Source organism: Chionomys nivalis, chromosome 4 (assembly GCF_950005125.1).
Source record: "Chionomys nivalis chromosome 4, mChiNiv1.1, whole genome shotgun sequence".
NCBI lineage: Eukaryota > Metazoa > Chordata > Mammalia > Rodentia > Cricetidae > Chionomys > Chionomys nivalis.
In genome coordinates, this window is record NC_080089.1 from 26,237,121 (window position 1) to 26,260,668 (window position 23,548).

The window sequence follows — 23,548 nt, forward strand, 5'->3', positions numbered from 1 at the left end:
CACAAAAGGATGAACTACTGCAGGTGCCCTCTTCCTTCTCATGGAGGAAGAATCATCCCTTCCTCCACTCTTCGTTCTATTCGTGACCCAGGCCTACCCGGAGGCTAAAGAAGGGGCCAACAAGTTCAAGCTCTTCTGTTCCTTCCCAATTCCTACTTCAGCACCACTGCATTCTCTTTGCTCAGGTCCCTGGTTGTGAAGAGACCTCAATGCCACTGGGTGGCTTTGCTCATCCCAGAACCCCATTTGGAAAGGACCTGGTCCTATCTTCTTGATAACTATCCCTGATGCCCAACCTACAGACTTACGTCATCCAAGAGCAGGATAGCATCCCACAGTGAGAGGTAGAAAGATGGCCTCATTGGCTCATAGATCATCTTAAGAGTAAGTTCAGGTGGAGGAGGTGGAGGGATACCTGCAACAGAAATCATGGCCCGTGGCCCTCCCTTAAAGACTCAATCCTCATCATCTCCTCCAGCCTCATAGCCGCAGCTCAATGCACTCCTTTCATTTTGACAGCAATATTAACCACTGGCCCTATTCAGGGCTGGAGCTACCCTAGAACACAAGGCATCGGCAAGGGCAGGGTTTCCTCATGTCTTCATATGTCATAAATAGGCTCAGTATGAGTCAAATACAAGGGGCACACCATGATGAAAATAGTGTCTCAAACTTTCTTTGTCTAGAATGTTTGCTTGCTTGCTTATTTGTTTGTTTTTGGCAGTGCTCAGGGTGCAACACAAGGCCTTACACATGCTGGGCAAGAGTTCTACTGAGCTACATTCCTAGTAGTTTAGAGTATTCTTTTACTTTCTTTTTTATTATTATTATTACAAATTTTCACCTCCTCCCCTCCTTCCATTTCCCCCCTCCCCCCCCATTACCCCTCCCCCTCCCTCTCCAGTCCAAAGAAAAGTCAGGGTTCCTTGCCCTGTGGGAAGTTCAAGGTCCTCCCCGCTCCATCCAGGTCTAGGAAGGTGAGCATCCAAACAGACTAGGTTCCCACAAAGCCATGGATCAGCTGGAGTTGAGGTAGGAGAGCAAGAAAGCAGAAACTCCAAGGCTCTGGGCAAGAGCATGGATCCAAGTGGATGTTTGAATCTGCTGCCTGTTTGTACCTGAGAAGGTTCCAAAGAGGTTTCGAAGCTTCGTGTATTTGGCAGTATAATCTCCAGCCTCTGTCAATACAGCATCATAGTCTGCAAAACAGCCATTGACCTTTCACAGTCTCTCCTGTCCTCAGAACAGTGCAAAGGGATGAAGAAAAAGAGAAGAAAGGAGGAGAAACTGGGTTGGGGGAACAGAGTTCTCAAACCAGTAATTTTGAAGAAAAGCACATTTATTATGAAGTAGGGGGGCCAACATCAAACCTTCTCAAGGGCCTGAGAAGGGGGAAGTCTGTCCCTACCCCTATCACTCTAGATTTGCCTCCCTTCCCTTGGTTCCCCAAGAGCTCCCTCAATGAAGCAAGGTGTTCACAGGTACCTACTGCTCTAGAAGTTTTGAAGTGATAGTCAGTCAAAGCCTATACCTTCCCTGGACATTATATAGCTAAAGTCATGAAAGGAGACAGAAACTCTTTCTAAAGGACTCCCCATCAAAAGCGTCAATCCTATAAACACTGGGGAGGAACAGGAAGAACCAGGTGGGATACTTGCCATAGCTGGTGACATCAGCCTTGTAGTCATTAAAATGCATGGCTCCATTTATGAAGCCAAAATTTGTGCCTCCGTGGAACATGTACAAGTTGATAGAGGAGCCGGCTTTGATGATAGCAGACACTGTTTGCAAGACCTCTTCAAAAAGAACAAGAGGGAGGGATGTTTAGAATGGGTCAGAGCACAAGGAAAGTCCCACATCCCAATTCCCTCCAGGTCCATTTCATCACTGAGTCATTCAGTTTTCCATGGACAATAAGTAGCCAGTAGGCTGTTTCTACACTACAAGCCGGAATGTTACCCAGTGGCTACTCTGCCCCAAGGAAATGCAAAAACAATGGGTCCCCATTACACAATAATCCTGACTATGTCCCTAAGTCCTCTCTTAACTAGGAAATGAGCCAAGGATATGCAAAGAGAGTATCCAACAACAAAATAAAAGGTCAATTAATAGATATTTGTGTTATATATATACAGTAAATGCAAACTCAATACTGACCTAGTGAACTGGAAAATTTTTTAAAAAACCATTTTAATACTCAGTACTGATATATCTGCAGGAAATGAGTACTTTCATTTAATAATGACCTGTAGGCTACTTTATGAATACTATAAATACTATATGTATTTATGGTAAATACATATATTAAAACTGCACTGATGTAGCAGTTTTCATATGGAAATATAGACAAACTATACAAAACTAGATGTTCAAGGATGCTCACTTAAGTAGTATTCAATTAATGAGTCCCAAAACTAAGCAACCATCAGTAAGGAACTGGGTCACTAAATGGTGGTTTAGTCATCAACACAACAGGTCTCTTTAAATTCTTTAAGAGAGTGATGTCCAATTACCCCAAGTATTCCTACATTCAGCAGTATAGGATGGTGTGCGTGTGTGGGTGACTGGGTGTGGATGGGTGTGAAGATCTGATCAATCTGTCTCTAGCTCTGTCTGGAGAAACACTGTGGGCTGCCTATTTTGTTAAATACATCAAAATGCTTGGTATGTACTCAAGACTTTTATTTCTTCTTTAAACTTTCATACAGTTCTTAGATATTTGTAATAAGTATACTACTTTTCTAATCACAAAAATACAGAAAAGCAATGATGAAAGTCCTACTGTTATTTCAAGTCAAGACTCTGAAATACCAAAAGCTGAGTATGAACAAAAATGATCCCATGATCCCAGCATCCTCCAACTCCATACACAATGCCAAGGAATGGAAAACACTCTTGCTCAGGGTCAACACACATACTAGACATAGGCAAAATAAAGCACTCACCAGAGGAATCCAAGATATTGTGGGAGCCACCCCATGAGTCAAACCACCCTGTCCAGTACTCCATCACCATCTTTGGTTGAATCCCCTGGTACCATAAAATGAGAATTAGGAAGATTGGCTAGTCCAAAGAGAGACAGGGGCACCCTTCTTGGAAGGAACCCCAGTACCTTTGTCCTCCCTGGCCATCTACCCCTTGCCTGAGAGACTTGTAGGTGCACAGCACAGATGAAGATCATTCACTCACCACGCGTGGCCTCACCACCTGCTGGTATAATGTACAAGTGGCTACCAGAGTTGATGTTTAATGTGCTTTTGGGAGGGCATGATGGGTGCTAGCAAGAAGACGCAAGTCTATGCTCAAACTTAGACTTCATCAGAGTTTGCCAACTACCTTAGATGCCCTTTCCAACATTGGTTGGATTTCATTATGGCTCAAGACAACATTTGCCTACCTTCTACCAGGGAAGAAGAATGTCCTATTCTGGATGAGTACATTTGAAAGCCACACTGTGGATGCAGACAAGCCAAAATTACTGCTTCCTTGTATCTGGAAGTTAGCAGGCTTCAGGATGGGTCTTCTTTCAATTCTGATTTAAACAACAGTTTATAGAACTAAACCAGAGCATCAGATCTTGACAGAGCTGCTACTCATGGTGCAAGCTCTATAGCTACACTCTGGGTCCATACCTCCCCTAGGATATTGATCAAGTCTTAATTGTTACTTCAGAACACTGAAGTGACATCTGCTTTCTCCAAGCATACAGAGACCATCTGGGGACTATGATTGGTTCCATCACGTTTGCAAAAGCTGAAAACACCTAGGCAGGTGTAAAAGACTCATTTGCTAAGATTTTATGCTCTGGGCCAGGAAGCATTCCTCATTTATTCAGTGACAGCTGATTAAGTATCCTCTCTCATGGGCTGGCCTGACATTTGAAACTGCATAAAAAGGAATAGAACATGTTCCTGAGAGATGGGGTATACTTAATAGTCCATAGTATAGAAGGCACCACTTGTCCCTGAGTAAAATCCAGCATAGCCACAGGTTTGTGTTTTTAGCAAGGAGTAGCTTTGTTTTTCTTTACAAACTGTCTACATCCCATGATATGCCATACTATGCATACATTTCAGTCACCCCAAAGGGAAAAGCAGCCGAAGTCCTAAATTCTAGCAACCTTTAGTGCCAACTGTGGATTTGTTTGCTTATGGCCTTCTCTGGTGCAGGGAAGGAGTGAATGCACAGAATGGACTAAGCTGTCTCATTGCAGAATGTGGTGCGACCAACCCTAAGCTGACTGTCTTCTGGGTGCCTTATCCATTTTCTGTCTCCTTCCTTGACCACGAATAGCAGCAGCAGTAACAGTACCTGGCACCTAGGCTCACTGGGAGAATTGGATCAAATGATGTGTATAAACCTGTGGTATATAGGAAGTACTCAAAAAATCTCTAGCACAAATCACCTTCCTCGCTGGGCATACACACAAGGACTAATGAACACCCCAGAGTTAACCAGTACTGGGGTCTCTGGTGTCCATTAAATGAAACCCTTTAGACAAAGCCCTTTATTTAAGCAACAGCAGATGTCATGGACTATACAAGAAAGTACTTCAGCATTGCCATTCTGCTGATAGGACAGCCAGCCCGATGGCACTGGCATGGCAGGTTTCCTAGGGGCCAACACAGACACTCCTTCCATTACCAGTAAAGTGAGGTACTTTTCAAACATTACCTTATTCAAGTCAAGGTTCTCATTATATCTACTCACGTAAAGGAAAAAGAGAAACACAGAGGAGCCAAACAATGTGTCCAAAGTCCCACAACAGGTGGTCAAATGGGTCCTAAGCAGCTTCCAGAATCTGTACTTCCCTTGGCAGCACTCAGCTGCAACTCTGCTTAGCCACTTTGAGACATCTCGTGATTCTCTCTTCCCATGTAGATTACAGACTCTTAAAGACAGAGGCCCTATAATCAGTCATGAAGGAAGACAGACCAGGCACCCCTACAGAGGAAAGACCAAAGACATGCTGGGAGAAACAAAATGAGAAGAAAGAGTTCCACTTGAACCCAAACATGTACCTGCATTCTCCCTCCCCTCTGGGAAGTCCACTAGCGACCAGACTGGCCCTCCCTCCTAAGATCCTTCCTGCCCCTTCCTGGCCACCATCTATACTGCAGGAGTAGTCACACCATACATACATATTTAGCTTAGAAGGTACTACCTGTCACTATGACTTCATGAGTGTACCTGAGGATACCATCCCTACTCCGAAAGGCCAACAGCTGGAACAAACAACCTACTCAGTGAACCTCGAGTACGCCCAACCCATTGGCTCAGGATCCCCATGGGCATCTAGCCATGTCCATACACTCTTAGCAGTTTCACTCCAAGACACTGGTGGATATGCAGTGTGTTGGGGCAAGCTGGGGGCATTGACACCCTTCCATAAGCCAGGCTGAGATGGGCTCTCTGTTCTGCACATGGAATACAGCTTGGCCCCAATCACATCTGTCTGTTTAGGAGAGACACACAAACCAGAGACATCAACTGGAATGGGGCTATGTGTGACCATCAATCTGAAGAAGGTGAAACACACCCAGAAACCTCTCTTTCGTCTCAACTTGGAATCAAGCAGGCCTCCTGTCCTATGGATAACAGAAACATTCTGAGTGCTAATGAGGATCTGAAGGTTGAGGTAGGGACAGAGAGGCTTCTTTTCACTCTCAGTCCCTCAAAGCAAGACTGTGCCTTGCAGAATCCATAAAAGTCAAAAGCTTCAAAAGGCGCCCTTCTCAACAGAGCACAGCACACTTGGATGGCATCAGTTTACACCGCAAAACTTTAGAGCAGAGCCTCTAAGCTGCTTCCCTCCCAGGCAATGTGGCATGAGACAAGAGGCTGGGAGAGCTAAGAGTCCCCCATTGCAGAACTCCAGGAACGGTGCAGGCATGTGGAATCCCTGCACTCAAGCTAGAAGATCCCCAGCATCCCTTGGGCCAGACCTACCTGTATAGATAAGAGAACACTGTTCAGTTCCTTCAGCTCCTGTTGTGACTGCAAATTGATGGTGGCCAGCACTGGGAAGGCAACAGAGAAAGAAAACACATAGTCTTAAAGTCACAAAGACTTTTTGAATTACCCAAATCTTCAATCCACCAGCATAAAAAAATATGCCTAGTGGAAATACTGTTCCCACCTCCCATTAGAAGCTGGCTGTCATGATGCTGAGAGACTTGCCTATATTGTTGTTCTCGGAAACTTCGCCATTCACTCCAGAACAGGGCCATAACACTCAGCATCTGATTTTACTGGCTGTAATGTTTGCAGGCAGAGTAAAGGCTCTCTGAACTACTGCCGTAGGAACCAGAGCCTGAGCTCTACACGGCACGCCAAGTGCAATGGTGAGGCCTTTGTACGCCAAGGGCAATGATCTCATTGAAGACTCATGTCTCATTTCTTGATAAGAATTCAGTCTACTCTATTCCACGATATGTTTATTTTTAAAATGTAACCAGTATTGTATACAGCTTCCCATAAGTGAAATGCACACTTAAGAAAAAATGCTACTGCTAGCTGGTGGCCATGGCCCTGCCACAGTCACAGCCAGCTGTAGAACTTGACTCCAAGGACCCTTGCTTACAAATCCACTTGAATGGTCAGCTGCAGATGAATGGTCAGCTGTGGATGAATGGGATCAGGAATGACTAAAAGACTGGCCAGTTCCAGTTACCATTCAGGAGATCAGGCCATGGTAACCAGCAAAGAAAACAAAGCTAAGGCTGTGAAGGTACAGAAACCTCCCTCGTGGTCCACGATTTGTGACCAGCAGAACAGGGCTGCAAACTCAGAACCCTTCACACCAAGACATTATCCTGTGATGTCACTGTCTTCTAGCAACCCACAGGGGAAGATGCCCAACTAGAACTCTCCCTGTCTAAAGCTAACCATTCCTTTCGGGAAGCCTGTTTAAAATCTCAAAGTCAACCCAATGCACAGGGCTAGCTGAACACACACACACAGCCAGGTCATGTGACACACCATCACATTCAAGACAGGGATAGAAAGTGGTTGCAGGGAGCAAATGCAGAAGGGATGTGAGCACAAGGTGCCAAGGAAGCCTGGGAAAGTGAAAACCGTGGAGGGGCCTAGGAGGGTGGGTTTGTTTCTATCCACCAGATCCCTTAAGTCCTTCCTCCACTATGAGCACCATGAAGAGGACCCTCTCCATCCACAGGCATCCTCTCAGCCCTGCTGTTTAGCCTCCTTTGCTCCAGTGTCCATCCCTTCAGTGGGGCTGACATACTCTCAGGAAGCAATCCCCTGGGAGCATGGAGTGAGGAGTAGAAGGGAGAACTGAAGGGGATTCCTGAGCAAGGGGGTCCTAAGCATCCCTCACATTTGTTCCTCAAATATCTGTGCAAGAACCAGAGACGGTTTCTATAGTAGCTCTAGACACTGATATTTGAGGTTCCTGATGTGACAGTCCCCATGGCACCCTTACCCCCACAGGAAAAATGCTCACTTCCTTTACCCATCTTGAGAGCTTCATCTCTCTCTCCTCAAAAACTGGGTACAATCCTAACAGAAAGTCAGGGCACAAAAACTAATGAAAGGAACAAATAAAATGTTTACAAACAAAGGAGGCATAGAATAGGAGCTAGGAAGGTCTCTGTGAAGACATTCACTAGGAGAGATGGGGGAGTGACAGGGTTGGGGACAAAAGTCAAGATGAGCCCCCATGTGCATGCAGTAAATGCTTGTAATCCCACCCAGGAGGCCACAGCAAAAGGATCATGAGCTTCAGGACAGCCTGAACTGTATGTGTGATGGGGAGGAGAGGAATGTGGGCTTCCCCTTTGTATGCTATGAATACCATTAGTTAATAAAGAATCTGTTTGGGGCCTATTGCAGCACAGAATAGGGAAAAGCAAGAATTCCAAGCAGATAGAGGAGGAGAGAGTAGGCGGAGTCAGAGAGAAAGCCATGTAGCCTCAGCAGGAGACAGAGGCCAGACACCAGCTGGAACCTTGCTAGTAAACCACGAGCCTCGTGGTAAAATAAAAAATAATAGAAAAGGGTTAATCTACGCTGTAAGAGCTAGTTAGAAATACACTTAAGCTATTGGCTAAACAGTATTGCAAATAATATAGTTTCTGTGTGATTATTTCAGGTCTGGGCTACCTGGAACAAAAGCAGTCTCCCACAACAGAGAATGAGAGAGAGGGAGGAAGGGAGGGAGGGAGAGAGAGAGAGAGAGAGAGAGAGAGAGAGAGAGAGAGAGAGAGAGAGAGAGAGAGAGAGCAGGGAAGGAAGGAGAGGAAGAAAAAGCAAATGGCATGGTGACTCCACTAAAGGTGAGACCTAAGCACTCTGACTAGCCACCTGATTCCCACACTGCAGAGCAGGGAAGCCCACCATCAGAGACCTGCAGCTTCCCACGCTACAGAGCAGGGAAGCCCACCAGCAGAGACCTGCAGCTTCCCACGCTACAGAGCAGGGAAGCCCACCATCAGAGACCTGCAGCTTCCCACGCTACAGAGCAGGGAAGCCCACCATCAGAGACCTGCAGCTTCCCACGCTACAGAGCAGGGAAGCCCACCAGCAGAGACCTGCAGCTTCCCACGCTACAGAGCAGGGAAGCCCACCAGCAGAGACCTGCAGCTTCCCACGCTACAGAGCAGGGAAGCCCACCAGCAGAGACCTGCAGTTTCCCACGCTGCAAAGCAGGGAAGCCCACCATCAGAGACCTGCAGCTTCCCATGCTGCAAAACAGGGAAGCCCACCATCAGAGACCTGCAGCTTCCCACGCTACAGAGCAGGGAAGCCCACCATCAGAGACCTGCAGCTTCCCACGCTGCAAAGCAGGGAAGCCCACCATCAGAGACCTGCAGCTTCCCACGCTACAGAGCAGGGAAGCCCACCATCAGAGACCTGCAGCTTCCCACGCTGCAAAGCAGGGAAGCCCACCATCAGACCTGCAGCTTCCCACACTACAGAGCAGGGAAGCCCACCATCAGAGACCTGCAGCTTCCCACGCTGCAAAGTAGGGAAGCCCACCATCAGAGACCTGCAGCCTCCCACACTGCAAAGCAGGGAAGCCCACCATCAGAGACCTGCAGCTTCCCACGCTGCAAAGCAGGGAAGCCCACCATCAGAGACCTGCAACTTCCCACGCTGCAAAGCAGGGAAGCCCACCATCAGAGACCTGCAGCTTCCCACGCTACAGAGCAGGGAAGCCCACCATCAGAGACCTGCAGCTTCCCACGCTACAGAGCAGGGAAGCCCACCATCAGAGACCTGCAGCTTCCCACGCTACAGAGCAGGGAAGCCCACCAGCAGACCTGCAGCCTCCCACACTGCAAAGCAGGGAAGTCCACCAGCAGACCTGCAGCGAAGATGCATATCAGCCCTGTAACTGCACCAATGAGAAAGGGAAGGTGTGTGAGACCAAGGAAAGCCCAGCCATCCACAGAAACAGGACAGCTTCAGAATGCTAAGTTAATAGATATAGAGTTTCATGTGTGGGTTGTATAGAAGCAGGAAGGCAAGGTGAAAGTCGAAAGTAAAAGGTACAATTTTTTTTTTTTCAAATGATTGTTTCTGGGGAATGAGATGAGGAGGAAGGTGTATTTCTTGATAAGTTTTTAAAATTATTATTATTTTACTTACAGGCCATAAGAATGTATGCTTTAACTTTTTAAATTAAAACTAATCATTTCAGTCAGCAATGATCTCTGCTGCCCAAGGGTGGGAGCTTGCAGGGGAGGATGGGTGGGAATGGAGACGGTGCCTTCAAAGGCCTTTTATAAGGCTGTCTCGCACCCCATAACCCCATCACATGGACCTTGCTAGCAAACATGAGTGGATGGTGCCACCTTGTGGAACTAACAGGAACCACTACTGACTTTGTTAGAACCAAAGAGCATGACTGTTTCATTCAAGGTACTTGCTGTAGATAAGAGCCTTTTCCTCCCCATCTACCCAGCAGTCATTCCCAGAAACAAACATGCCAGGTACTGTGGAAGGGAAGTCAAGTTAAAAGTCACCATCTACAAACAGGTCAGTCTAGAGAGGAAAATACAAAACAAACAGAACAGACAGGAGGAGGCGCTACTGCACAGCACAGGGGCCCACAGAAGGAGTTACACGCAGCCTCTGTCAGCATGAATCATGCATGAGCACATGTTCAAGCACAGGTCCTATGAGACAGCCCAGGTCACAGAGCTCACTGCTGCTGGGAGATAGAGAACTAAGTTAAGCCAGCTATTCCAAAGGTTAAAAGGCAAAATGGCAGAGTGGGCTGAGCCTTGTGAATGGGGTGCACGGTCTAACAGGGTGCTCAGAGAAAACCTCATTGCAAAGACTGCCAGGGAAGCAAGTCATGCAGATTCCCAGAAGGTGTGCAGAGTCACCGGACTGAGGGTGCTCTGTGTATGTGAGAAACAGACCAGAGCCAGGAGGGTAGAACAGACGGGGAAAGAACATACACACTGGAGAGCAGCTTGGCTGGTCATGTGCGTGTAGAGACTGTGAGGTGTGCTGCTGGGATGCAATCAGGGTCATGTCGGGGCTGTGGGTACAGGCAGTGGAGAAAGGCCGTGAGAGGGAAGATAGGGGGGATGTTCAGGGGTTGCTGTGTGGGCAGCCCATGCGGCCATTCTTGGAGTACATGCTTCTCTTTCTCCTCTATGGAGCACTTGGAGCTCAAGAGGTAAGGCAGGATGAACTGGGTCATAAGTTTATCTGTTAGAGAATATGGAGTCTAGAGATATATGTAGTCTTGGCTGGCCTGGAACTCACTCTGTAGCCCAAGATGGCCTCCAACTCCTGACCCTCCTGCCTTCGCTTCCCTGGGTGTGCACTTTAAAAGGCCTGACCCATGGGTTGCATTCTCTAAGGTGGGCACAAACTGCTGCATTAAGACAAGCTTGATGGGGGATCGGTGAAGGACTGCAGCATTGCAGGTGGGAAGGGCGGCAACAGCCGAGGTGGCAAAACACATCTGAGGAGAAAAGTACAGATAAAAGAAGGCACCAGCAGCTGCTGTGTCGGGCAGGAAAGGGCTGAGAATAACTGCAAGATTTGATGTGATTGCGGGGAAATGGAGCTGCAGTTTTCTGATAAAAGGAAACCTGCCAATGGGGGCAGCCACCTGTAGCACGCTGAGCTCCCCATGTGCTTAGCAAGAACAATGCCGGATATAGCCGGCCAAGTACTTGGGTATCTGGAAGATCTATGGTAAGGCACTTGCTAAAAAGAAGAGGAAGGGACAATGGGAGTTGCTGTGGAGCCTGATGGCCCTGCAGCCCAGAGAACTAAGCCCTGTGCACCACAGGCACCAGGGCAACTCCAGCTTTTATCTCAGGCTACGCCCAGAGGACTGTGCAGAAGAGTCAGGCAGGCAGCCTCCTTCAGGTACCTCCATCAACCACTCCCTTTTGCAGGCCGTCTTTGTTGTCTGAGGTCAGGAGCATCTCTATAATGCCACGGTCTTCCAAGGCCTGTTTCGGGGATAAAAGGCAAGTTAAACTCAGTCCTCATCTCTCAGAGCTCCTACAAGGTCACTGCTGAAGTTGAGTTAGTCCACAGAAAGAGAGAAATCTAGCAAAGTGCATCTCTGCATGTCGTCTATGCCTACAATATTCAGCGAAGTTCCAATAAGTGTTTGGTTTCTGAGTGTGGCAAGGGCAGGGCTGCTGAGCTCTGGCAGGCCTCCATTGCTCCTGAAGGTCTGCTCAGTTTGGGGACACACATAAGCTTACTCAGAGGCTGGCTCTCTGGGGCTAGATGCCATGCTATCACATGGAAAGTACCTGCGGAGGTCGCCAGTGGAGCACTATTCTTCCCCCTTCATCCACACCATAAACAAGAAGCCTGTCTCTTCTCCACTCTGAGCCTATGTGAGCTTGGTCAGTGGCAGGGGCAATGATGACCCAGCCATACCTCCTGGCATGGCCATCAAATACTGCCCACGCTCAGCAGAACTTGAAGCAATCCTTGGATGGCATAAATGAAACTGTCCTTGGGGGACAAAGTAGCTGCTGACGTCAGAACATTAGGCATCGCGTTAAGCACTTTGTCTCCTGCGCTCTTCATAGCCAACATCTGAACAGTACAGACAGTGTCAGAAGGGCTGAAGGAAGTATGATCAGTTACAGCGGTCATGTGAGAGGCGGGGCTGAACTCAGAATGTGTCCACCCACACACTCAAACAGTCCTCAAAGATGATTATTTCCCCTGCTGCATTCTTATAGAGACAGAGGGGTAGCATCTAACCCTAATGCCAGACCCATGTGCTATAAAGACAGAGTAGAAGGGGCTCCAACTCTCAGGATGACAGGGGCTGGAACATTTAAGCCATGAGAAATACTGGCGAAATGTCTATTAAAAGCCCAGGACCAACCTTCTTCAAGTACCAACTAGTTTCTCACTGACACAGAACACTTCATTTTCTACACCCTTAATTTTACAGGTATTAATTTCCCAACCTTACCCTTTAAAGGCCAGTTACTATTTCCCAAGTATCAGTCTACTGCCAAGCACAGAGCTCCCACACTCAGAAGCCTTAGGAAAAGGCACTCTTGTGCCCATTTTGTAAATGATACGAGTAGAACTCAGAAGGTTGAGGGGATCATGGCCAAGGTCATTCAATGCCAGTGGGATGCACATCTCGCCAACACCCCCAGGAGGAGTTACATGCAGTTCAGAGGAGAATCCTCCCAAGAGCCTTAAGCAGGTGGAGCTCTGGGCATCAGGGAAGTATGACTGTACAGACAAGGTCCCCTAAGGAGCTACTCTCGCCTCCTGATGCTCCTTGGGGCTGGTAAACAACTTGGGGCTTGCATCACTGGTAAACAACTGCTGGAGATGGACAATGCTCTGGGGAGACTGACAAAGTACCAGAGTAAGAGAGACTCTGGAGTCTGTGCCCAGAACAGGCTTTTTTCCAGGTAACCCAGGACAAGGAAGCTAGATGTGTGCTCTGTCCAGAATATGCACAGTGCTTCCCTTGCTCCTTTCCAGCTTGAGCAATCCCACCCTTCCTAGACAGCCTGTATCCACTAAGAGCTCTCCTCAAGTAAGAAGGAAGAGGCATGAAGTCAGAGACTAGACTCTGCAGCATGTGGGCATCAGTCTCCAGTCTGGAGAAGTGATTTCTAGACAGTAAATGAAGCTGGGGGTAGAGTGCCCACACCATCGGCATTTAGTCGGCCAGACCCAGAGAGCTCACATCATGGCCAGCCCTCCAGAGTGCACTGAAAGAAATGCTAACGATGCTATCCAAGTTGCTTATTGACAACTTCCTGTGTACCAGGTCACTTGACATCACATAACACGAAAGAGGCAGGCGCTCTTTTTAACCTCACTTTGTAAAAGATAAAAGGTAACTTAGGAAAACTGAGGCATTCGTTCAAAGCCTCGGCAACCAAGGGAGAGAAACCGGATCTGGATGTCAGACCTCTCTTTGCTGTCACCCTGCCATCCTTCTCTGGCATGCCATGTGAACTGGCAGTTCTCACCCGCCCTGTCATTCTAGAATCAGACGCCTGAGCACTGTCCCAGAGGTCCTCAGGGTGAGCATGGCATATAGGTAGTCAGGGACTTTACATTTCCTCAATAAAATCCATATACAACCACCTATCTGGCTTTATGCTAGGATGAGGGAGACACTCCACAAAGCTTTCGTCACCTCCCCTTAATTAAGGAAATTCCTTTATTCTTAGCCCCTGGGACACTATAATTTTGGGAAATAGTATTTTCAGGTATGTGACTGTAGTTTACACTGCTCTGTGAAGCTGTGTTCCTATGCCTGTCTAAAACACCTGATGGTTCTAATAAACAGATGAACGACCAATAGCGAGACAGGAACAAGGATAGGTGGGGATAGCAGGCAAAGAGTATAAATAGAAGGAGAGCCAAGAACCTAGAATGAGAGAACTAGGAGCAAGAACAAGGAGAGGGGGACAGCAGAGGACAGCCATCCAACTACACAGCAAGCCACAGAGAAAGAAGTAAAGAAAGTTATACAGAAATATAGAAAGATAAAAGTCTATTGGCAAAGGTAGTAGGAATAATTTAAGTCAGGAAAAGCTGGCAAGAAATAACCCAAGCTAAAGCCAGGCGTTCATGACTAAGAATAAGGCTCTATGTGTGATTTATTTGGGAGCTGGGTGGCAGGTCTTTCAAAAAAGCCATAAGAGCAAAACAACAAACAATACTATATGAGCCCTAAACATATCACACTAAACTCAATCAACAAAGGGTAAATAAGTGATAACTCTGTAGAAATGAATGCTGGAAAAAATTCACTAATTAATAAGGTGGTGCTGGAGGCATGGTATATTAATTTCAGCAAAGTGTTAGGGCAACATGTCACAGTCTGTAATATATTTCAGGGAAGGAGCATGAAGAAATGAATTAAATGGCCCTTACCTTCTTGATGTAAGGCATGTATGCACGGTCTTTGTTATAGGAACCATATTCATTCTCCACTTGCACAGCAATGATGGGTCCCCCGTACTTATACTAGAGCAAAGAGATAAACAATTAAAAGTTAAATGGGTTATGGGAACCATAATATCTAAATTTAAATCCATCACAATAACATGCAAAGGAAATCAGGGTTTGGGCATGGATAGAACATATATCCAGGTAATATAAGAGACTATGTATATATCCAGGTAATATAAGAGACTATGTATCTACATTCTGGGCTGATTTTCTAAGTTCAAAATGCCATTAGTTAGTGAAGGTTTTCCTTGACCATCTGCAGAGACAAGGAAAGAGAATTGTTTTTTCAATGTCTAATGTTCAACCAAAAGGCCTTGAGGCACACACACATACATACACACACACAAGGAAACATGGGCATAAGGAACATAATCCTGTGGAAGAACACTTTGCTAGCATGTGCTACACCCTAGGTTGGATGCTAAGAACCAAAAACCAGAAAAAGGGGGAAAAAGGAGGTTTTGATCAAAGAACATATACATATGTGTCATAAATGTTTCATATATGAAATTGTAAAAGAATAAATAAATGGAAAACTTCAGAAAAACCTAAAAAGTGTGTACACACACAGAGAGAAGATTTACTAGACAAAGTAAACAATAAATGAAGTTGAAATGATTATTTGAAGTTATCTACCTTAGGGAAAGAAAAGAAAAATGAATGAAAAAATATGAAGAGGGCCAAATGAACTTAGGGGACACCATTAATCAGACCAATACACATATTCTTTGAAATGGAGGAGGAGGAGAGAGAAGAAGAGGAGGAGGAAAAAGAGATGCCCTACCCCTAGATGAAGAGCTATAGGCAATTAATGCCAAATTAGAGAGGAAGAGTCAGTCTTCTCTAGAAACAAGCCCCCCATGGATTATCCAACAAGTGGTCAGCACTAAATAAGCAAATATACAAGCAACACTAAATGAACTCAGCAGAAGCATACATATGTATGTATATACATAGATATGTATATATGTATAAAGACGAGGTCAAAAATTAAAGTGGGAGGGGGAGGGACATGGAAAAAGTTGGAGGGAGAGAGAGACAGGGTAGAAATGGAGTAAATATAGTACTCATGCAACAAATTTTCAAAGAATAAAAATTTAAATTGAAAAAGGAACTATATCAACAGTGTATTTGAAGAAATAATGGCTGACCAGGCATGAGGGCATGAACCTGTTATCCCAGCACTTGGGAGGCTGAAAAGGATTGGAAGTCCAAGACCAGCTTGTATGTATAGTGAATTTGATGTCAGCTTGGGCTACACAGCAAGACCTTGTCAAAACAAAAACAAAAGAAGATGAAGGAGAAGGAGGAGAAGAAGGAGGAGGAGGAGGAGGAAGAATGGAGGGAGGAACAGCAGCAGAAGAAAGAACAGTTGAATAGTTGAAAATCCCTCAAATTAGAGGAAATTTTTAAATTTAAAAAGCCAATTATCAAAGTCATGTGATAAGGCATGATGACATTGTCTATGGAAATTAATTTTAATATTAATTGGATTTTTACGTTTTCTTCACATAATGTATTTGGATGATATTCTTTCCCCTCCCCCGACTCCTCCTAGATCTTCCCTACTTCCAGACCCATCCAACTCCATTTTCTTTCTCTCACTTGATGATAAAAGAAAATCAAAACAAAGACAAAAATGCCAAAGTAAAACAAGCAAACAAAAAAGACAAAAACATACAATGTATTTTGTATTGTATTGTCCACCTATTCCTAAGTTGTTGCCTGCCCTGGGGTGTGGTTGATATACCCAGTGTCACTTCATTGGAGAAAACTGACTTTCCCTCTTCTGGCAATGCCAAATAGCTTCTTGGTTAGAGATAAACTCTGTTCACTTCCCCTTCCCCATGCTGGGATTGTGTCTGGCTTGAACTTGTACAGGTTTTGTGCATGCTGACACAGTTTCTGAGTCATCAACCACCACTGCCAGATGTATAATTGATAAAGACATCTTCCCATTCTGTAGGCTGCCAGATGATGATGTCCTTTGCTGTACAGAAGCTTTTTAGCTTCATGAGGACCCGTTTATTAATTGACCCAAATGCTATAGGTTCCATTAAGAAAGTCCTTTCCACTGTCACAGTGGGTGGGTGCACCCCTCGTGGTCCTGACTTCCTTGCTCATGTTCTCCCTCCTTCTGCTCCTCATTTGGACCTTAAGAGCTCAGACCGTTGCTCCAAATTGAGTCTCTGTCTCTATCTTGATCCATCGCCAGATGAAGGTTCTAAGGTGATATGTAAGATATTCATCAGTATAGGATAGGGTCATTTCAGGTTCCCTCTCCTCACTTGCCCAAGGTACCAGCTGGGGATATCTCCCTGGACACCTGCGAGCCCCTCTAGAGTCAAGTTTCTCGCCAACCCTAAGATAGCTCCCTTAGTTAGGATATATACTTCGCTGCTCCCGTATCCACCCTTCCTATATCCCAACCATCCCAATCCCCCAAGCTCCTCCCATCCTCCCCTTCTCACGTTTCTCACCCCATTTCCCCTTACCCCCATCCCACCTCACCCCCAAGTTCCCAGTTTTTGCCCAGCAATCTTGTCTACTTCCCCTATCCAGGCGGATGACTGTACGATTTTCTTTGGGTTCACTTTCTTATTTAGCTTCTCTAGGATCACAAATTATATGCTCAATGTCCTTTATTTATGGCTAGAAACCAATTATGAGTGAGTACATCCCATGTTCCTCTTTTTGGGTCTGGGATACCTCACTCAGAATAGTGTTTTCTATTTCCATCCATTTGCATGCAAAATTCGAGAAGTCATTGTTTTTTACCGCTGAGTAGTACTCTAATATGTATATATTCCACACTTTCTTTATCCATTCCTCAAACAACCTGGCATCTAGGTTGTTTCCAGGTTCTGGCTATTACAAACAATGCTGCTATGAACATAGTTGAACAGATACTTTTGTCATATGATAGGACATCTCTTTGGGTATATTCCCAAGAGTGGTATTACTGGATCTTGGGGTAGGTTGATCCCAAATTTCAGTGGAACTGATCTATTGGGAGCCCACCAAGGCCAGCTGGACTGGGACTGAATAAGCATGGGTTGAAATTGGACTCTCTGAACATGGCGGACAATGAAGGCTGATGAGAAGCCAAGGACAATGGCACTAGGTTTTGATCCTAATACATGAACTGGCTTTGTGGGAGCTTAGCCTGTTTGGATGCTCACCTTCCTGGACCTAGATAGAAGTGGGAGGAACTTGGTCTTCCCGCAGGGCAGGGAATTTGGACTGCTCTTCAGTATCGAGAGGGGGGGAATGGAGTGGGGGGGAGGAGAAGAGGAGTGGGGATAGGGGGAGGGGAGTGGAGGGAGGGGGCAATATGTGGGAGGAGGGGGAAGGAAATGGGAAACGGGGAACAGGTGGAAATTTTAATTAAAAAAGAATAAAAAGAAAAAATAAAACAAAAAACAAAAAAAAGAAAGTCCTTTCCTATGCCAATGAGTTCATGTGAATCTCTACATTTCTTCTATCAGATTCAAGGAATCGGGTTTTACATTGAGGTCTCTGATCCATTTGGAGTTGAGTTATGTGTAGGGTGATGTGGATCTTTTGCACTCTTCCACCGGCAGCCATCCAGATTGACCAGCACCACTGCTGAAGATGCCATCTTTTCTCCAGTGTGTATTTTCTTTTGATTCTTTGGCAAAAAGCAGGTATCCATAGGTGTGTAGAATTATCTCTGGATCTTCAATTCTGTTCCATTGATCGGCATGTCTGTTTTAATGCCAACCTCATGCTGTTTTTTTTTTTTTTTTTTTTGGTTTTTTGAGACAGGGTTTCTCTGTGGTTTTGGAGCCTGTCCTGGAACTAGCTCTTGTAGACCAGGCTGGTCTCGAACTCACAGAGATCCGCCTGCCTCTGCCTCCCAAGTGCTGGGATTAAAGGTGTGCACCACCACCGCCCGGCCCTCATGCTGTTTTTATTAGGAGAGCTCTGTAACACAACTTTAAATCTGGGATAGTGATACTTCCAACATTTATTATTCAAGATTGTTTGAGCTACCCTAGATTTTTTGTTGCTTCCATAAGAAGTTTCAGGGTTTTTTGGGTTTTTTTTTTTTTCGGTAAAGAATTGTGTTGGAATTTGTGGAGATTGCACTGAATCTGTAGACTGCATTGGTACTTTACTATATTCATCCATTCATCCTACTGATTCATGAGCACAGATTTTTCTATCTTCAAATATCTTCTCCAATTTATTTCTTCAATGTCTTAAATTTTTATTTTTATATTTACTAAGGTTATTAGGAAAGATATTGTTTCCCTGATTTCTTTCCCAATATGTTTTTCATTTGTATATAGGAAAGCTACTGACTTTTGTATTAATTTTATACCCAGATACTATTACTGAAAATGCCTATCAGCTGTAGAAGTTTCCTGGTGAAGTTCTCAGGGTCTTTTACATATATAACCATATTGTTTGCAAACATGAATACCTTGACTTCTTCCTTTCCGTCTGTATTCCCTTGGTCTCCTGCAGTTGTCTTATTGCTCTAGCTAAGATTTCAAGTACTTTGTTGAGTTATGGAAAGAGTGGACATCCTTGTCTTCTTCCTGATTTAGTGGAAATGCTTGGAGTGTCTCTCTGTTTAGGGTAATGGTGGCCAAGTGCTTGCAGTAAGTGACTTTTTATGTTCAGATACCTTCCCTATATTCCTCATCTTTCTCATTTTTAGAAGCTGATGGATTTCCTGCTCTTGCACTCTACCTGCTCTCTCCTGAAGCCCACATTTCCCTCCTAGGTGATTTCAGCTGTTCCTGAAGGTTTTTGTAGCAGTTCTGTAAATGGTCTGCACCACTTCCCAATTCCTGTGTTTCCACATTTTCCTGAGCTAGAAGGTTAAAAGTTTGAATTGTGTCAATCAAAATCTATATGCTGAAATCATAACCTCAAATGGCATTAAGAGACAGACCCTCTGAAAAGTGATTATATCATGAGGATGGAGCCCTCATGAGTGGATTAGAGTCCTTATGAAAAATACCACAGCCTGCAGGGTACTTTAGAGACAGAATGCACACCTTCACAGGTGAGCCATCCAAGGTGGGAGGGAGGAGACAGAGGAGACAACAGGGACTGAGGGTGGAGGGGAGAGATTGATTGATAGACTGACTGATTGATTGACTGATTGATTGATTGATTGATTGATTGATTGGACTTCTGGCTTTGGGAACTGTTCCAGCTTTCCCAATGTTTTAAGCTGTCATAGCTCCCCTAGCTGTTGTTTCTGTCACAGAATAGTTTCTCCCTAGCTGCTGTTTTTTAGCCATCATACAGCAGTGGGCTTGTACTCCAGGTTTCAATTACCCATGACAAATGACAGTATGAAAGTATGAAATGGAAAGTTCCCTATAAACAATTCGTAAATTTTAAGCTGTCCATAAATTTAGTGGGAGGAGCAATCTGACGGGAGCTGGCGCCATCCTATCATGTTCAACCTGACTGTAAGTCATCTCTTTGTCCAGGCTGTCCCTGCAGCAAACAACCTTTCTGTCAGTCACTTAGGGCCACCTCAGTCTCAGAGGAACTGCAGGACTTCACTACTTAGGTTCAAGTAGCCCTGGCTGTACTTGAAAAAATAGCCCTATAGTATAAGATTAGAGATTCTGGTGACTTTATTACAGAATATTGCTATAATTGTTCTATTTTATGATGTTATTAGCCTTCATGTCTTACTGTGTCTGATCCATTTAACTTCACTGTACATATCTATAAAAAGGAACATGCCATATATGTAGGGTTTATTCATATCTGTGGTCTCAAGCACCCATTAAGGGTCTTGGAATATGTTCCCTCTGATAAGGAGGATTCTTATGTATTTAATTATGATTTACTGCATACCTGAAAGGGTCAGCTTTTTTTTTTTACATACATTTTACACAACAAAAGATCATGTGAAACAATTGTGCTGTGCCCATGCACAAGACTGGTTACATTATTCCCATGACTCGAATGCATTCCTAGAACAACCTTCCTGCTCCTCCCACCATAAAATGTGCTGGACCATCTCAGTAACTGTGTTCCCTGGGAAAACCTCGGCCAAGAACTTCCAAGCTTCCTGCTTCTTTCATATTTAGCAAAGCCTGGTTTAGTAAATAAAAAGGCACTCAGTTACATCCGATTTACAATGAAGATTTTCTATAAATAGGCAGTAGTTTGTAAATATAAACGTGGCTCAAGTGATATCAGGGCATATTTATAAAAGTTTTTCCTTGCTTATCTGACTTTCAAACTCTCCCTGACAACCTGTTTCATCCGGCTGTTCATTCTGACTTATGCTATTAGGAATGTTCCAAACCATTAACCCAAGAGTAATATTTTTTTTTCTCAGTACACCAGTTTTTTTATTGCTGTACTAATTTCCGGACATCATTCTCTGTGGTTTTACAAAGCAACTGGGTTAATTAATTCCATTCCTGTTTGCTATTGCTTATAATTGGTGCATAAAATATTAAGATGCTTCCTCCCTAAGTTTCATTTTAGTATATTTGTTTTGAACGGTCAGTATGGATTGTACAGCACCTTTTGGTAGCACGGGGCAGTACTTTAAAAACATGAATTAGAGCTTTGTACTGACACAGCTCTCTTCTGTCCTATCCTGGGCCTCCCATGCGCACTGTGCCATGCAGCACAGAGTCACTGTGTTGCAGGGACTCTGACACATGCATGCTTCAGTTCCTAGGGCATCCTATCTACTCAAGCCCCACTGGAGCTCTGGCCGCACAGACTAATATGAGTAGCCATGCCCGGCTGTCATTTCAGCACTGAATGAGACCACACTAGGATGCACACTCTTTGAAAACGTAAGCATCACAGTCCTCCAGGTCTCACACAGTGGTGCAGAATGTATGGGTGTATGGAGAAGAACTGCAGGATTCTCATCTGGGAGTTTACCAAGGGCTGCCTGCGATTCAGAAGGCAGGCAGGAAAGAATCGAAAAGTCTTCCTTCTTTTACCTGGAGTGGCACCACCCTGGACATCAGGTGGTCAAAATAAAGGTCCACTGCTTTAGTGAAGCCACGGTATGTTGTTCTCAGCTTCATGTTCGGGTCCTGGAGGAGCCAGCTAGGAGAAGGAAAGAAAAGGAGTATCAGTGCCAGGGTCTGCGGTTTCCCTTAGGCAGGCTCGTAAGCAGTGTGAAGGAAGCAGCTTCATACAGTTCAAGAATGAGTCTGAAGAACAGGTCAGGGAAGGGTTAGTCACCACCCCACCACCTCCAATTGGCTAGGAAGTCAGGAAGCTACGCACACAGTTCAGAGGCAAGCACACCACTGTGCCAGCCTACACACCAAATGCCTTTGAAACTTAGAGTTCAATTTCATGGCTACAGAAGTGCTCACTGTCCACTGGAATGAGAAAAGCAAGGACTAGTTTTCGAGTATCTACACTAAAGAATCAAAACAGGCATGGTCGAGCACTCGTGGAACCCTAGCACTCAGTTGACGCTGGAGGATCGCAAGTAAAACCAGCCTTAGCTAAAGAGGGAGTTGGCAGGTCCAGTCCGAAGGCAGGGACAAAGGCAGTGCCAAAAGTATTCATCCTTCCAGGATGTCCCAGAGGAACTAAGCTGACTGACTGAAGAACTCCCGAGCAGCAGCAGGAGGCCAAGAAGAACAATGGCAATGGGTTTTTGATCCTACTGCACCTACTGGCTTTGTGGGAGCCTAGGCAGTTTGGATGCTCACCTTACTAGACCTGGATGGAGCTGGGTGGTCCTTGGACTTCCCACAGGGCAGGGAACCCGGATTACTCTTAGAGATGATGAGGGAGAGGGACTTGGTGGGGGAGGGGGAGGAAATGGAAGGTGGTGGCGGGGAGAAGGCAAAAATCTTTAATAAATAAAGAAAAGAAAAAAAAAAGACACCATCCCTGATCTGCGACCACAGATTTCCACAGAAACTCAGCACCATTCAAAGGAAGTCCTGAGAAACACATTTTCTACCAGAAGACTCTGAGGTCTCCCTTCCCCTAACTCAGAAATGGGACAGCAGTGTATCAGGGATGCCAGCTGGTGATGAAAGGCTGGCAGAAATGTCTCCCCTAGCCTGAGCTGCACGTCCCAGTCTATCAAACAGGCCTAGTTTCTCACCACACAGATACCCTACTCTCCTGGAAAACCCTCATGAACAGGCAGGAACCCCCAATCATGACAAGGGAGGGGGGATCTGAGAGTGGGCGTCCCTACTGCTTCTAATTTAAGACTGTTAAACCCCGCTGGCCTCCCGTGCCCGGCTCCAGCTGAGCCCAAGGAAAATGCTGACAGTGGCACAGGTGTCTAATCCGCCAAGAGGGGCAAGCAGCTCTGCCTCTGCTCACAGCTCTGTCTTGGACACTGTGCCAGGTCAGACTGACGCTAGATGCTGGAGAGGGGACAAGCTGTGCCCCTGAGGGAAAAGCAGGCCTTGCTGGAAACAGAGCAGATAAAGCCTGACCATAGTACTTGTGTTGTGAAGAGAGAGCTCCCCACGCTACTTCTTTCCTCTGGGGACAGCACAGGTGGGCGGCGGCTTGCTAGCCACCTGTAATTAACAGCACAGGTGGGTGGAGACTGCGGCTAGCCACCTGTGATTGATGCTGTGTGGCCAGATATGGCAACGCTAATTAAGACAGAACTTGTTTTGATGGGAAAGGAAGGCAGCCTTGCTGAGGAAGAGGAAAGGATGTGGGTCCATGTGATAGATACCCATCCAGACCCCACTCCCAGAGCATATGTTTAGCACACTGACCTTTGTGGAAACTACACTTAGAAGAATGGACTCAGGAGAATTGAGGACAGAAACCACAACACCAACTCCTCCAAACTACAGCAACACTTGGGGGTTTTAATAAATCAACAGTAATATCATCAAGAAACAGAGCAGGTTTGGTTTGCCTCATGATGCAGTAAGGGCCATATCAGATAAGGAGCCTGACTGGGTGCCTCTCAAGTAGGGCCAGAAGAATGAAACACTTCCAAAGAGATAAGCGTTCCACTGCTGCCACCTGACACATAGACCCAAGGGTACTCGACAAGGGCAGTCACTGCAGCGTTCTTCCAAAGAGCCCGTGGCACTGCCACCCACTCCAGGAAGGAAATGCTATA

At 45.6% G+C, this 23,548-nt stretch overlaps 1 protein-coding gene across 1 annotated transcript in view; it reads right to left on the minus strand.

Annotated features, from left to right (window-relative positions):
• Positions 1 to 23,548, minus strand: part of LOC130872530 (beta-galactosidase-1-like protein 2) — a 42,782-nt gene that overhangs the window by 5,196 nt on the left and 14,038 nt on the right. Inside the window, exons 5-12 of the mRNA XM_057766601.1 lie at positions 21,423 to 21,531; positions 14,377 to 14,469; positions 11,363 to 11,444; positions 5,950 to 6,020; positions 2,946 to 3,030; positions 1,659 to 1,796; positions 1,119 to 1,199; positions 309 to 415 (exon numbers count right to left, since the gene is read on the minus strand). Of these exons, the coding sequence (XP_057622584.1) occupies positions 309 to 415; positions 1,119 to 1,199; positions 1,659 to 1,796; positions 2,946 to 3,030; positions 5,950 to 6,020; positions 11,363 to 11,444; positions 14,377 to 14,469; positions 21,423 to 21,531 (766 nt within the window). The remainder of the gene's footprint in view (positions 1 to 308; positions 416 to 1,118; positions 1,200 to 1,658; positions 1,797 to 2,945; positions 3,031 to 5,949; positions 6,021 to 11,362; positions 11,445 to 14,376; positions 14,470 to 21,422; positions 21,532 to 23,548) is intronic.